The sequence below is a fragment of the Heliconius melpomene genome, chromosome 10 (genome assembly GCF_056956725.1).
Source record: "Heliconius melpomene rosina isolate 202511_hmr_F chromosome 10, ASM5695672v1, whole genome shotgun sequence".
Lineage (NCBI taxonomy): Eukaryota > Metazoa > Arthropoda > Insecta > Lepidoptera > Nymphalidae > Heliconius > Heliconius melpomene.
In genome coordinates this window covers 14,496,375-14,510,184 of record NC_140398.1, presented here as the reverse complement: position 1 = coordinate 14,510,184, position 13,810 = coordinate 14,496,375, and the positions used below count along the sequence as shown (strand labels likewise).

At 31.4% G+C, this 13,810-nt stretch overlaps 3 protein-coding genes across 3 annotated transcripts; 2 read left to right on the top strand and 1 right to left on the bottom strand.

Annotated features, from left to right (window-relative positions):
- The first annotated feature begins 704 nt into the window (after positions 1-704).
- On the top strand, positions 705-3,852 carry LOC146535832 (pancreatic triacylglycerol lipase-like). The gene is made up of 6 exons (XM_085191684.1): positions 705-813; positions 1,180-1,339; positions 1,680-1,828; positions 2,333-2,581; positions 3,131-3,461; positions 3,677-3,852. Exons 1-6 carry the CDS (start codon positions 762-764, stop codon positions 3,732-3,734), a joined length of 999 nt encoding a protein of 332 aa, XP_085047810.1. The 5' UTR covers positions 705-761; the 3' UTR covers positions 3,735-3,852.
- On the bottom strand, positions 3,831-6,443 carry LOC146535831 (uncharacterized). The gene is made up of 5 exons (XM_085191685.1): positions 6,244-6,443; positions 5,251-5,376; positions 4,909-5,001; positions 4,564-4,786; positions 3,831-4,274 (listed from the first exon to the last, which is right to left on the bottom strand). The coding sequence occupies exons 1-5, from the start codon at positions 6,308-6,310 to the stop codon at positions 4,046-4,048; spliced, it is 738 nt and encodes a 245-aa protein (XP_085047811.1). The 5' UTR covers positions 6,311-6,443; the 3' UTR covers positions 3,831-4,045.
- Positions 6,444-9,785: 3,342 nt separating this feature from the next.
- LOC146535830 (uncharacterized) lies at positions 9,786-13,270 on the top strand. The gene is made up of 6 exons (XM_085191686.1): positions 9,786-9,920; positions 10,300-10,391; positions 10,840-10,992; positions 11,203-11,292; positions 11,373-11,744; positions 11,987-13,270. Exons 2-6 carry the CDS (start codon positions 10,319-10,321, stop codon positions 13,144-13,146), a joined length of 1,848 nt encoding a protein of 615 aa, XP_085047812.1. The 5' UTR covers positions 9,786-9,920; positions 10,300-10,318; the 3' UTR covers positions 13,147-13,270.
- The last annotated feature ends 540 nt before the right edge of the window (positions 13,271-13,810 follow it).

The window sequence follows — 13,810 nt, the reverse complement described above, 5'->3', positions numbered from 1 at the left end:
TCTCTCTATTAAGTAGGATAATTTTAGCGGGCAATATCAAATAAAATAAGAAGAGAACCAAAGTGTAGCTTAAATTAATTATAATCAGCAAATAATTACATAAACATTTACAATAGTTCGAATTCGAAAATGTATGAAAATTTATAAAACCGTCAACGTCATCTGCCCGTTCGCGTCGGTCATACTCATACTATGCCGCCCGAAGGCTAGGTCATTTCGAATCAGTGACATCTCCTTAATTATTTATTAGAATGCTATACAGTAAACTATAATTTCAATCTAGATAAAATGTTAATAGTGACTATTATATTTATTTTCATAAGGATGAATGTCAAAATGTCGCGGTAACGGTTGCGTAGCGACGCGACGGTTGTTATTAACATGGCAGAATAAATTGCATGTCAAATTAGAATGTACTTTAAAATATAATAGTATATATGTGTAATGTAATGTTATATAGCCTATAGCACTTCTGAAGAATGCAGCTTTCATACAAAACAAAAACAATATAAATCGGACCAGTAGATCCAGAGATCTTAGCGTTCAAACAAACAAACAAACAAACAAACAAACAAACAAACAAACAAACAAACAAACAAACAAACAAACAAACTCTTCCGCTTTATTATATTAGTATAGATAGATAAGGATTAAAAAACATTCAACGGATAACAAAGATTAATTCAATAGATCTTATCATTATTAAAAAATATATATTTTTATTTTTTTTATTTTATTCTCCTTAAGTACTTAACGTGATAATGTTGAATTTAATATCGATTGCGTGCATTTTATATGCCGTCATTTCTTCTGGTAAGTTCTTTTAATTTGTCTTTTAGTTGTAAATATTGTTTTCTATACATTATTATAATATTATCCTGATTTTAGCTTCACACTGTCTCGGACATAGCAGGGTAGGCAGAGAGAACATGGGAACCTAGTAATAACACACTCCGTTCCCCACTTTCTGCCGAATTCTGGAGGCATTGCGTGTGGAGACGCGATCTCAATACTGCTGTAAAATAAAAATATTAAATATTTCATTCCCCCGATTATGAATCGAACCTACAACCGGCATATTTTACAGCCGGTAATGTTTACAATCAGGCGCTCGTAGCTCTGCGCCGCGGCGGCTTCTCATTGAATATTTTTATTAAAAATGTTGACACCACATTGCAGTTGCACCAGCGTCTATTAAGGAGAGTCAGTTGCGCTATCAGTACGCTCCAGATTCTAATGGAAAGATCCATCTCGTTGACTCGTGGAACTCGCTGAGTGACTTCGCAAATGTAGCGAGATACAATCCTGCTAGAACTAATGTGTATCATCTTTTTACTAGGTATGTATATACTCGTATGTCATTTAGTGGTATTTTAGTAGAAAAATCGATTATTTTTGTTGAAATTCGAACTTGTGTTCTATTATAAAATGTGTTTAAAATTGGGACACTACTCATAAAATTATAAAAATTTTAGCATACTATGTTGCTATAGATTTGTAAAAAAATTCTTATAATGAACAACAACTATTATTATTATTGCAACTGATTACGTTGTGTTATGAGTCATTTTATATTTGCTTAAAACATTTATACATTTAAATTTAATTTGTACGATTTTTTGTTTTAAATTTAATACAGACGACGGAGTTCTTATGTTTGTCAATAATTTAATTTTCAGAAACAATCCATCTCGAAGCCAGCCTTTAGTTATCAATAATAATAACTTACTAAGGTTTTCGAACTACGATAGTAGCCGCAGGACCGTTGTCCTCATTCACGGATGGATGAATTCAGCTACTTCCAACTTTAATAACGTCCTTGTTCCTGGTAAGGTTCGGCAATCGTAGATACTATTTACATATATCGTTATTATTTATATATATAAAGTAAAAAATTAATAAATAAATTTCACGCTGTATCCCGCATACAGCAAAATAGGCAAAGGGTCCTTCTTTTAAGATACTTCGTTCCCTACTTTCCGTCGAATTCAACGCCAAGCTTTATTTTTTGATACCAAAGCAAAGAGATGGAAATATAAAATTAAATAAATATTTAATTTCCTCGAGTGGGAATGAAACCCACAACCAATCGGTATTACAGTCATGCCGACTGCCGACGTGCCCCTGCGCCAGGACTGGCCTCATTATTATTATATATTTTACTGTAACTTCTATGTGAGACTTCTATAACTAAAGTAAAGTAAAATATAAATTTCAACTTTTGTATTTGTAATACAGTAGATCAAAAATCTGGTAACTAAAGTATCAATCTACTTCGTTCACATTCTAGGATATATCTTTTTAATATTGGGTCTACATTTATAATTCACAGTGCTCCTGGCAGCTGAAGATCTCAACGTGATAGTATTAGATTGGAGTGTTGGTGCCAATGTTATCGGCTATAGAGAAGTTAACCTCAACTGTATTCTATCCGGAGAAGCTTCCGCTAAATTCATCGAATGGTTGAATGAAGAGAGTGGTTCCACTCTTGACCAATACCATATCATTGGTCATGGAGTCGGTGGACATCAGGCTGGTATTATTGGAAGAAATTTGGATGGTCAGGTTGCATATATCACAGGTAAGCTAATTTGTAAGTCTGAAGAGATTGCTTTTCATGGGACTTCATTTATTTTTATACGTAAAGCATGTATTAGCCGTTGGTAGAGGCTCTAGTAGGTATTTATGGAACGTCTAGATTACTGCGGCTAGATACTTATCTATATCTATATAAATAAAATGCAGATAGCAATAAGTACTACTTAGTACTTATTGCTATCTTTTTTTTCTACACAAGGTACAACATTTTTTTTTTACTTTTTATTTAGACATGAGGGGACCTAGTGTTGAGACAGACCATTCCCACTGAGACACTTTTGTCTTTCACTTTCTACTCAATTCTTGAGGCATTGCGTGGTGGAACTCACAGCCGCGCTTTACCTCGTTACCACTGTTAAGAAATGAAAATATTAAATATCCCTTGATTGGGAATTGAACTCATAACAATCGCCTTTACAGTTACGCACTAGCTCCTGGACTACGACGGTCTTTTAAAATAAAGTTTTAATTTTTCAACACCTTTCTCAACTTTCTACTGCACTATAACTATGTTGAAAGTATTTTATTTTAGGTCTTGACCCAGCTCTTATTGGATGGGTGAACAATATTTTCAAATTCCAACCTGATGATGGATTATACACCGAAGTTATTCACACCAATTATGGAGTCTATGGATACCTAGCTAATTTAGGACAAGTTGATTTTTACCCCAATGGAGGAATATCCATGCCTGGGTGCAATTCAAACTCCTGTGATCATGAGAGAGGTTTCTTTTACTTGGCTGAATCGATTACTTCAGGAGGATTTACTGGTAGAGAATGTTTGAATTATTATGCTGCTCTACTGCGATTATGTGAAGGATCGAAGAGTTTACAAATGGGCGGACTTGTTCCTAAATCTGGGTAATTTTATCTTTATTCTTTATTTTATATGTATACGGAAATAATATACTCTGCACATACATATACATAAATACAATATAATAAACATAATTATTAATTGTGATAATGTAGAAAATTTCAAGATATTGACAATATTTGCTCATATTTCAACTTTTTTTATAATAAGTTAAACTATAATCAATCTAGTATAATAAATTCATTTTTGCTTGTTACAGGGAATCGGGTGTATTTCTCCTAGAAACAAATAGTTCACCGCCATTTGCTCAAGGATAAATCACTGTACAAAATAAATATCTTTTTCTCAAATCAAGTGTAACTTGTGAGACCAGGAACTTATTACATTTACTAATATCGTCTAAAAAATCCAAATTAAATATTTCATATCGTTTTATATTTTGTTTTATTTTAAAACTACTGAATATTAAAAGACATCACTATTTAGTCATACTTATTAAACCAATAAATAGGATATACATATATCGCCTACTTTTCAAAAAAGGGAGCGTTAACATGTTGGCAAGCTACTACTTACATATATATAAAATGCCTTTTTGTACTTAAGTCTAAATTTTAAATCGTTAATATCACAATTGATTAGGATGCTTAAAATGCTTAGGAGATCTTCTCTGCGATTCAGACTCTTGGGATACGTCTACAGCTGGTGGCTCTGTAGTTGTACTATTCTTCTTTGAGGGAATGTTTAAAAGGCTACCAAGAAAAGCGACACCTTCTTCGGCTGTCTGATAAATGTTTATCAAAAATGCTTCCGGGTCGAATATGTTGGTCTCTTCCGTAGTAGGTTCTTCTGTGGTTCTGCAAATCATATCGATATTTTATATGCGAAATATTCTACTACTAACAAAAGACTGACAAACAAGGTACAGCCAAAACTATGCACCGTTGAGAGCTTAAATTTATCAGTCTTTGTCTTGGGGGATTTTAGGGAGCATTATGAGAAGTTGGAATTTGTTGAAATAGCGAATAAAAAGTTTATGTTTTATAGTCCAAGCAAATGAAGTTATACTAAAACTCTTCTATAGTAAAAGAGGTCAGCAAGTTAAGAAAAATAAGGAAAAGTCTGGAATATTGATATAGTTCTTACTCTTCCTTTTCTGGTTCTGCTGGTGGATCCTCCATTTCCATCACGCCACCAGATGATTTAAAGCATCCTATTGGGAATTCTAGTTGTGAGCTTCCAAGTAACTTAAGATCTAATTTTGAGCATCCACGTAGTCCATCAGCAGTGGGAGTAAGATCATTGAAATTGGCACAAACTTGTGCATGCACACCGTATATGTTCACGCAAACTGGAGTTGGATGAGGTCCTAAAACAAAAAACATTTAGGAAGCATAGAAACATTCAGTAAGCATAGAAACATAGGAATAGTCCATACAGTCACTTTTTAAGGTCCTTTATAAACAATACAGTGTGATATAGTTTTCTTACCTTTTACTTTAGAACTTTGTAGAAACTTTTTGTCATATGTAACTTTTACTGAAAGTCCTTCTTCTGGTGAAATGTATTTCATGTGTATACAGCCTAAAAAATATAAAAGAAAATAAGTTTTAAATTCATAATTATTAACTTTTAAATAATTAGATCCAGACTAACTTGTAATTTATACATACATAGTATTATATTTTTTTATTTTCTCTTTCTCTTAGTATCGGTCTTGTTTTTGATTGTAAAAAAATGACGTAATCATTATTTTTTAATTTTACTTTTTATTTTTTTGGTACTTTGAAATATTGAAAATTGTAAATTAGTAAAAAGAAAAGGAACACACACCTGGACCTCCTAGATCAAGTAATGTCATATTAAAATCCACACAGCATATGCAGGCTGGACCTTTGCATAAACAGTTACTCTTCGGCTGTTCACTGGGTTCCGGCATGATCTGCTGCACGAGTGCATCTTAAGAGATAGAGAGATAATAATTTAAAAATCTTAGAGAGATAATAATTGGATTACTTTTTACATTTATTAAACAAAACTATCACTATACATATGTCTAATGCTTGGTACTTGATAGTGATTTAGTGTATCTAAATAGTATCATTTCAGCTTAATTTAGGTTAATAGTGTTAAGTCACTCCGTTTCCCATTTTCCGCTAAATTCTGGAGGCATTGCGTGTTGAGTGGCGAAACTTAACGCCGCGATTGTTTCGACATATAAATCTTTTACAAAACAAGTATAAAGGAACACCTTTACATTGAAGAAAATTACGAATATTCTATACCTATTATACAATGGACATATGACGACTTTCACGCAAACACTTTCACTTGTTTGTCAGGTCGTAGTTTTTTTTGTTCGTAAAAAAGTTTATTAAAGGGTTTATGTAACATGAGCGATTGCAGTTTGTAGCTGTTAAATAATAAAGCATTTGTTATAAACAGTTATATAATAATTAAAATTTAATGTTAATTCTATATTTTAAATAATATGCTTTTACAGATGTAGGATTTGAACCCGTAATATAGCGTGGAGTAGATGTTTCATTAAGATATCATTATGACTTTTCAAATCAATAATTTGTAAGCCTAAAATAAAAATCTAAATTTAAAATGAGATCTAATAGGGATGAATATTAATAAAATATTAGACTAAATTTAGATTATTGTAGCGCAAAAATTCTGCAAGCTATTAAAAAAAATCTGAGGCACCTAATTACAAATGATTACAAAATACCGTACAGTAGCCGTCTCTATATTATTTAATTAATGCAAAAGTAATCCAAATGAGTCAATCAATTACAAAACAAAAAAGGTTTGACTTACCTAAATAGCTCTGACTGTTTACGAATGCCAGCATTGCCACAAAGGCTAATGCCACTTTAGCCGACATTTTAAAATTCACTTAATATTAAAAATGCGTTAGAAGATAAGATGAAAATTGAATTTAATTAAAAACGTTTAATATCTACTGAATGGGCGAGCTTCGCCAGCGTCGGGCCAACACTGCTCCTTTTCTCGGATCACAGCCGGTTTCTCCGCACTCACAATAGAAGGTGAAATTTAAAATAAGGTATAAACTGGTGACATGCATCAGTGAGATGCACTGAGAGAGCTAAGATGAAAAGATATTTAAATACCTGGGTAGGTATATCATAGCAAATTATTATTTAATAAAAAAAAAAATGTTATAACTGAAAAATGTTAAACTTTTTAATAAAACTGTTATCGCCGATACAAGAACAGTACAAATAAATCATTATGTTATTATCTTTATTATTTAAACGATGTATTTAAATGCTGTAAGTTATACAGTTTATAATTCTCTTGTATTATAAAGTATACTTATTTTTATGTAACAATTAAATATAATATATACGTACTGTTATATTATACAATATGGACGTACAAAAAGGGAACAAGTGCTATCAGAATCGTCCGCTATGGGTTCCGCAGAAGCAAGCATAGCATTAATATGCGAATTCATATACATACAAAAATAACTCCATTATTTCAGTGTTAGTATAAATTGCTGACTATTTCTCAATGTTCAATTTAAATATTAACTTTGAGAAAAAACAATTTGGAAGACCTCACGTATTTTTTTTTATATATTGTATTAAATATATCGTATCTATTATATAAACACCGCTCACATTAACGTTTGATGAAACACTATTTATTTTATTTTTATACCAGAGATACATTTACTTGCTAAATTTAATTGAATTGGATTTAATTAAACTGAACTTTATAGTAAGAATAGCTTTGGACTAAAATTGTTGTGATTTATGAATGGACAAACAGCTATGACGAATTTAAAAGATAATATTTTTTTCCATTCAGTTATAGAACCCTAAAAACGAAACAATTGAGTAAACGCGACCGAAAATTAAAAATTAATATTAATAAGGCATACTTAAAGGTCATATATAAAACAAACAAATGAAAGTAGAAATTGATTTCGGCTTTCACCTACCATACACATACGATTCATAAGTAATAAGTGTGATGTTTAATAAATTGCATATTTAGATTTAGCAATAAAGGCTTTCTAATTTCTCGTAGTAAATGCTATAAATTAAATTTACCTACTTATACATTTTCCTCTTACTTGTTATAATCTATAATCTAGTAAATAAAATTTATTGAACATGATAGATGAAATTTAAATAGCTAAAAAAGTGGATTTCTCAACTTTTGAATAAATCTCCTAAAGTATATTGTAGTTATATAAGTGTAAGGGTTGCTCCATTTACTGTTTATACATATATTTTTTAGTAATTCTTTCTTAATTCTTAACCTAATATTTTAATACTTTATAATATAATGTAAACTCATAATATATATAATATTACTTTTACTATATAAATATTAACATTTTGAACTATAAATAATAAAAAACATTTAAAATATTTTAAAAAAATCCAATGGAGACAAGAGCCCAGAACATCATTGTCTATGCTCTACAAATACATATAAGCTCTACAATTATAATTATCGTCTCATCTATTACTGAGATACGCTAAATTGGCATGGAAAGCAAGAAACAGTATTGTTTATTGTATTATGTACTATTAATAATAAATATCTATATATAAAATGTATATAATATAAATAATTTTCTTTGTGTGTGTTTCAAATTGGTTGATTTCTCCATGCTTACTTAGGAATCTAGTGTTAGGACACTCCGTTCCTATTAAAACACTTCAGTTCCCTGTACTTTCTGACGAATTCTGGAGGCATTGCGTGCTGAGTTGCGGAACTGAACGCCTTTTTTTAAAGCCATTAGACAAAGTTATTATGAAAACATATTTTGTACATGATTTCCTCTATTACGCCTATACATAGATACGCCCGTGCCGCTGCCTTGTGTGTCTAATAGTACCGGTGCGTATATGGCCGTGCAACGCGCTCCACTAGCCCACATCGAGGTCAATGAACAGATTCTACGTATGTGTATAACATAGCTTAGACTCGAAATTTATTTATTTAATTGTCATATATTTATTATGTTGTCAATAAATTTATATCATTATATATATAGAAGTGGTAATTATTTGAATGAATAATGTGTAAGAACCTGTAATGTACTTATATATAACACGCAATCGCCAATACTATTTATATTATTTCGTTACAATTTTTTTATTATTTTGCGTGCTTATAATAAGTGTACAAATGAATTACGTTTCAGTTTATACTTCTAGTTTATCCTTCTTTCATTCAAGAGAACATGATATAGGTATCCCATTTTCAAGATTGATACAATTTTTGTTGATTTTTTTTCGTAAAATAAGTAATATAAAATTTTAAAAAACACCAAATTGCAATAGCTAATGGATAAATACTTGCACAAGTTAGCCATTTTTTACATAACAAAATAACAATATAAAAAGATACTTAAAATTTACATACAAGTATGTGTATTGAACTAAAATATTTTATTTTTTTACTTTCCATTTCTATGTTATTATAATACATCATAATAGAAATAACATAATATTTAATACATGATAAGTGGTTGAGATTGGACAGCCGAGTTCGAAAAATAAACATATAACGCAGACGACTTTCTCCAGTAGAAAGTGACCCACCCGCACGGCGGCTTTGGTGTCGTAAATGGACATGGTACGCCTTTTGTGGATTGGTATGTTAATATTTATTTAATATTTTGTATTAAATTACAATAGTATTCTTATTTTAAACTTAAGTTTAAGCTAGTCTATTATTAAATAGACGAATTTTTAGTTCTTTAAACTATGAATTTAAGTTTTAACTATGAATATTACTTTGTCTAATTTCATTTGTCGAAAAATATTAAGAAGTTTATTATCATTATAAAATCGTTTTAACCGAATGAAAATATAATTATAAAATGTAAATATAGGTAAAAATATTATAATATAAAGTTTTGTTTATATTATAATAAAAATATTAAAAAATAACATTTTTAATGCGTATAAAGAAGTTAATTCTACTAACTAACATATAGTTTTGGCATTCTTATTAATATTATGGGCAATTCACGTTACTTGCACTATATCCAGAGATCATTGCTCTTAAAGTGAATGTTCTAGAATTTACTGTAAGCTTTTTCACTCATAAGGAAGAAAATGAGTACCCACTATATGAAATACATAAATGCTATTTCTGTATTTTATATACACTACTTTCTAAGAATTAATATTATAAAAAAAATAATTTATGTATTGCACCTCGGTCGACTAACATTTCCTTGTCTTCGTGAATTTTCGTAAGGCGTGACACATTCAAAGGCGGTCAAGTGCTTGCGCCCGTCCTTCACACATAGTCGGCGAGCGACAGAGATGGATTCTGCTTTCCATACGTTTCACATTTCTCCTTGGTTATATGAAGTCAGTTGATACACCAGCGTGGTTCGGTTTATTGCCAGTTCTAATGATTGTAATTTAATTGGCCGTGAACGCTCAACCGGGTGTGACTCTCGATCGGGTCTAGTGATACGTAATAGAAGTTTTCAGGTAGGTCATATTCTTTCTCAAAATATTTATTAGAACGTACATAACGAATGATAAAAGTAAATATTGTTATTTGGTTATTAAAAATATTAAAGAAATATCTTTATTTACAGTAGGAAATATATGAATTAAAAAAAAACAAAAAAATATTGGGTGCAAGATGTGCTATAGAAAAGAGTTCAACGAGCTCTTGCGTGCCTTGTAGTATGAAAATGCTGGCTTTGCTAAATTTATTTACCTGCTAAAAGTACATTTTTATACAATTTTTTTAATTTTTGGTAATGGTGATGTATGATTAAAAAAATATAATGCAATAATCTTGTATTTTTTAAATTTTAATTTTAAAATAATTTAATTTAATTTTATTTTATTTTATTTAAAGGCTGGGCAGGGTCTTCAGAATGAAGCTCTCCCTGGTGTTTGAGCTTCTGTTAATATTCGTGCTGCTTGCGTTCGCAGCGTCGAAAAATATCGGTACGTATAATAAGTATTTTCATAAATTTCATTCATCTTCATAAATAAAACCTAGAAGGCTTAAAATTTTAGATATAATTTACTAATCTGAGGTATTTTAATTTTAAAATGTATTTTTAGTGAAGCAGTTATGTATAGTTTATATTTTATCAATATATACAATAGCTAAACATACACGAATACATATAAATTAAAAAAAGAGGCCTGTCTTGGCGCAGAAGCACAAGCATGATAATGTTAACGTGACAGGTTGTGGGTTCAATTCCCACTCGAGGAAATGAAATATTTAATATTTTCACTTCCTCGCTCTGGTAAGGTAGCAAAGGGCGACGTTGAGTACCGTCACTCAATACATAATGCTTCCAGAATACGGCGGAAGACCTTAGGCTTACCCTGCACATAGCAGAATTGGACCGTAAAGCTAAAAAATAGAAATAATATGTTTCAGGTCGTCAGAAAAACAATAGAAAAGGAATTCAAAAAGCAAGTGATGGCATTCAAATTGAGGACAACAGTATAAATAAATTTTGTAAATGTTCAGAAGCTCTTTGCAATTGTTGCAGAGATTTTGCGGTGCCTATTATAAATCTTAATGGTCCAGGTAACAAGTTCACTTTTAACGAATAATATTGTTTAAAACATTAGAAAACGATGGTTATACATTATTTATGTATAATATACGTAGTTACAGCCTGGTTCTAGCAAATAGAGTGCTGAATTCTGTCTCTGTATAGGTATTGTGTTTATCAATCAATCATAGAATTTCTTGTAATAAAAATAAAATAAATTACAAAAATATATAACTTTTCAGGATGCGCTTCATTAATGTATTTGAATGGCGATAAAATGTCCGTATCACTTAGCTTCGGTAACAAAGTCATAACAAACAGAACCCTTACAAGTAAGTTTTTCGCCTATTACTGTGATTTGTATTGCATATTTTATTTATTTTTGTTTATACATGAAACAATCTTTTTATAGGCCGCAAACCAAGTCCTGTTTGTATGCCCCTCCCTGGAGGTATTTCAAAGTTTTGTGGACGAGTTTACAATATTGCGAGGATTGGGGAAGAATTTCGTGCTTGTTTAGGCTTAGAGCTGCAAGCTAAAAGTTCTGTAGAAGCCGCAGTTAGAGTATCCTGTTTTAAATTTGGTCCCAGAGGTGTAATCTCTGAACCAGCTGATCCGTTGCCATTAGTGCCAAAGGATGAGAAGGATACTGATGACGATGATGATGACGATGACGACGATGATGACGATGATGTCGATTTTGGACTCGATGCAGATGATGATGACGATGACGACGACGATGATGATGGCGATGACGATGGCGACGATGATGAAGACGATGACGGTAAATTATATTTTATAAAACGTTTCTATATGACTCTTTTGCTGCCTAAATAAGTAAAATTAAAAGCGAAATATTTACGAATTTCTTTGTTTAATTTGAATTAGAAAGATATTATTTTCTATCTTAAAACTAAGAGAAAAATAACCATTTGGCTAGTTACCTTGTCAATATATTATTATTTACAATAAAAACAATTTATTAAAAGTGGCTAATATATTAAAATATATGCGTTAATGTTTCAGGTGGCATTGATGCTGTCAATGGCGTAGAAAGTGTAGACTACACCGGCTTTAGCCTTTTAGGAGAAGACTTATTGGGCGATCTGTTTGGAGGAGCGTCGGGTGGTAAGAAGGGAAATAAAAATAAGAATAAAAATAAACAAGCTCCAATAGTTTCTACTTCAACAACGCGTCGTCCTCGTCCGTCACGCAGACCAATACGACCGACAAGAACAACCACACCAAGGCCTAATACAAGAAGCACAACTGTTAAGGTTAGGCCAGTGAATCGTAGACCTACACGAAGACCAGTGAGAAGACCTACGAGACGCCCTACCACTGCCTCTGCTACAAAACTTGACGAAAGCTCGACACCTTCAACCATTTCCACCACAATAGCACCTGTGAGTGTTGCTGATATAAAGATAATTGAACCTTTAAAAGAAATTGTTGAAGCTTCACACATCGCCGAAGTTCATCAAGTGATACCCATCACTCAGCCACCCATAATGCCTTCAGAATCTACAAGCTCTAGTGTGACCTCATTTGAAGATCCGGGACTAGAAATGTCTTTAGCTCATATTACAGGGCAATTGTCGTTTATGCCAGTTACACAATTAATACCTACCAATACAAAAGATACAAATGAAAATGTACCTAGTGATGAGGAAGTCAACTATGAAAAAATACAAACGATCACATCGAAACCTCATTCAACCATTCCTTTTGCCACTGTTGTGGATGATGACGATAAAGATATGGTCCAAATCGTTCAAAGCTTAGATTCTAATTCTGAAGAACATGCTGCAGATAGTGAAAATGTTATAGAAGACAATAGATCTCATAAAGACGTCCAACCAACAAATGATTACGAGGGGCTTTCTTTACCAAAGAAAAAGAACCGAGGATTCCACTTAGGTGATTTAGATGTTCTTGATTTAACAGGTATCGGTGAAAGCGTAGGACATCAACTAGGAATATTTGGTGGTGGCAGACATAGAAGACAAAATAAAAATAAAGAACCCAAACCCCATAATGTAAGAGGTGTGAGCGACTACGACGATTTGTTAGGCTTAGACGCATTAAGTGAAACTTTACACAGTTTTCCCGATATTGACGATTTAAGCAGAAAAGATCGGAGAAGGCAAAATAAAATGATGCGGGGGCTCTGGCCTGCAGCATGACGAGTTACTCTAGTTATAGCTAATTACTTATTTACTATACCACCTTAATTTATTATCAGTGTAAATAGTCATATTATTTATTAAGTTATTTATTTTTTCAAAAAATAAAGAAATATTTTATAAAGCGATCTTTTTGCTCTCCCTCAATTCTTCGTGATAAATAATAGCAATATATAACAAATATAATTTATAGTTAATTGCGACTATGTTGTTGTTGTATATTCATATAAAAATTTAAATAATATGTATGGAACAATACCGTTCATATACCCTGTACAGTACCCGTTAATTAATATTTTTCTCTATTAAATCTATAACTATGAAAGTAAAATTTAACGATATAATAATAGCCTCGAGGACTAAGCTATTTTTATCAGTTTTATAGTCCTCTGATAAGTAAAATATTATGTTTCTTTTATTTAATTTGCGACAGTTCTTATTCCTTATAAAAACTTGGACCTAAAATCTTTTCAGAAGTGACTGTCAAAGAGATAGATCATAGAGATGAGATGAAAAACATTATAAGAATAATCTGCGAAGTATGAAACAAGACTCTACCTTGTAAAGTATTCCATTATTCAGTTTCATAACGATGTGCAATTTTGACATAGGTTTATTAAACAATCCAAGAGTGCCTTTATTAAAACAAATATCGAGTACAAAT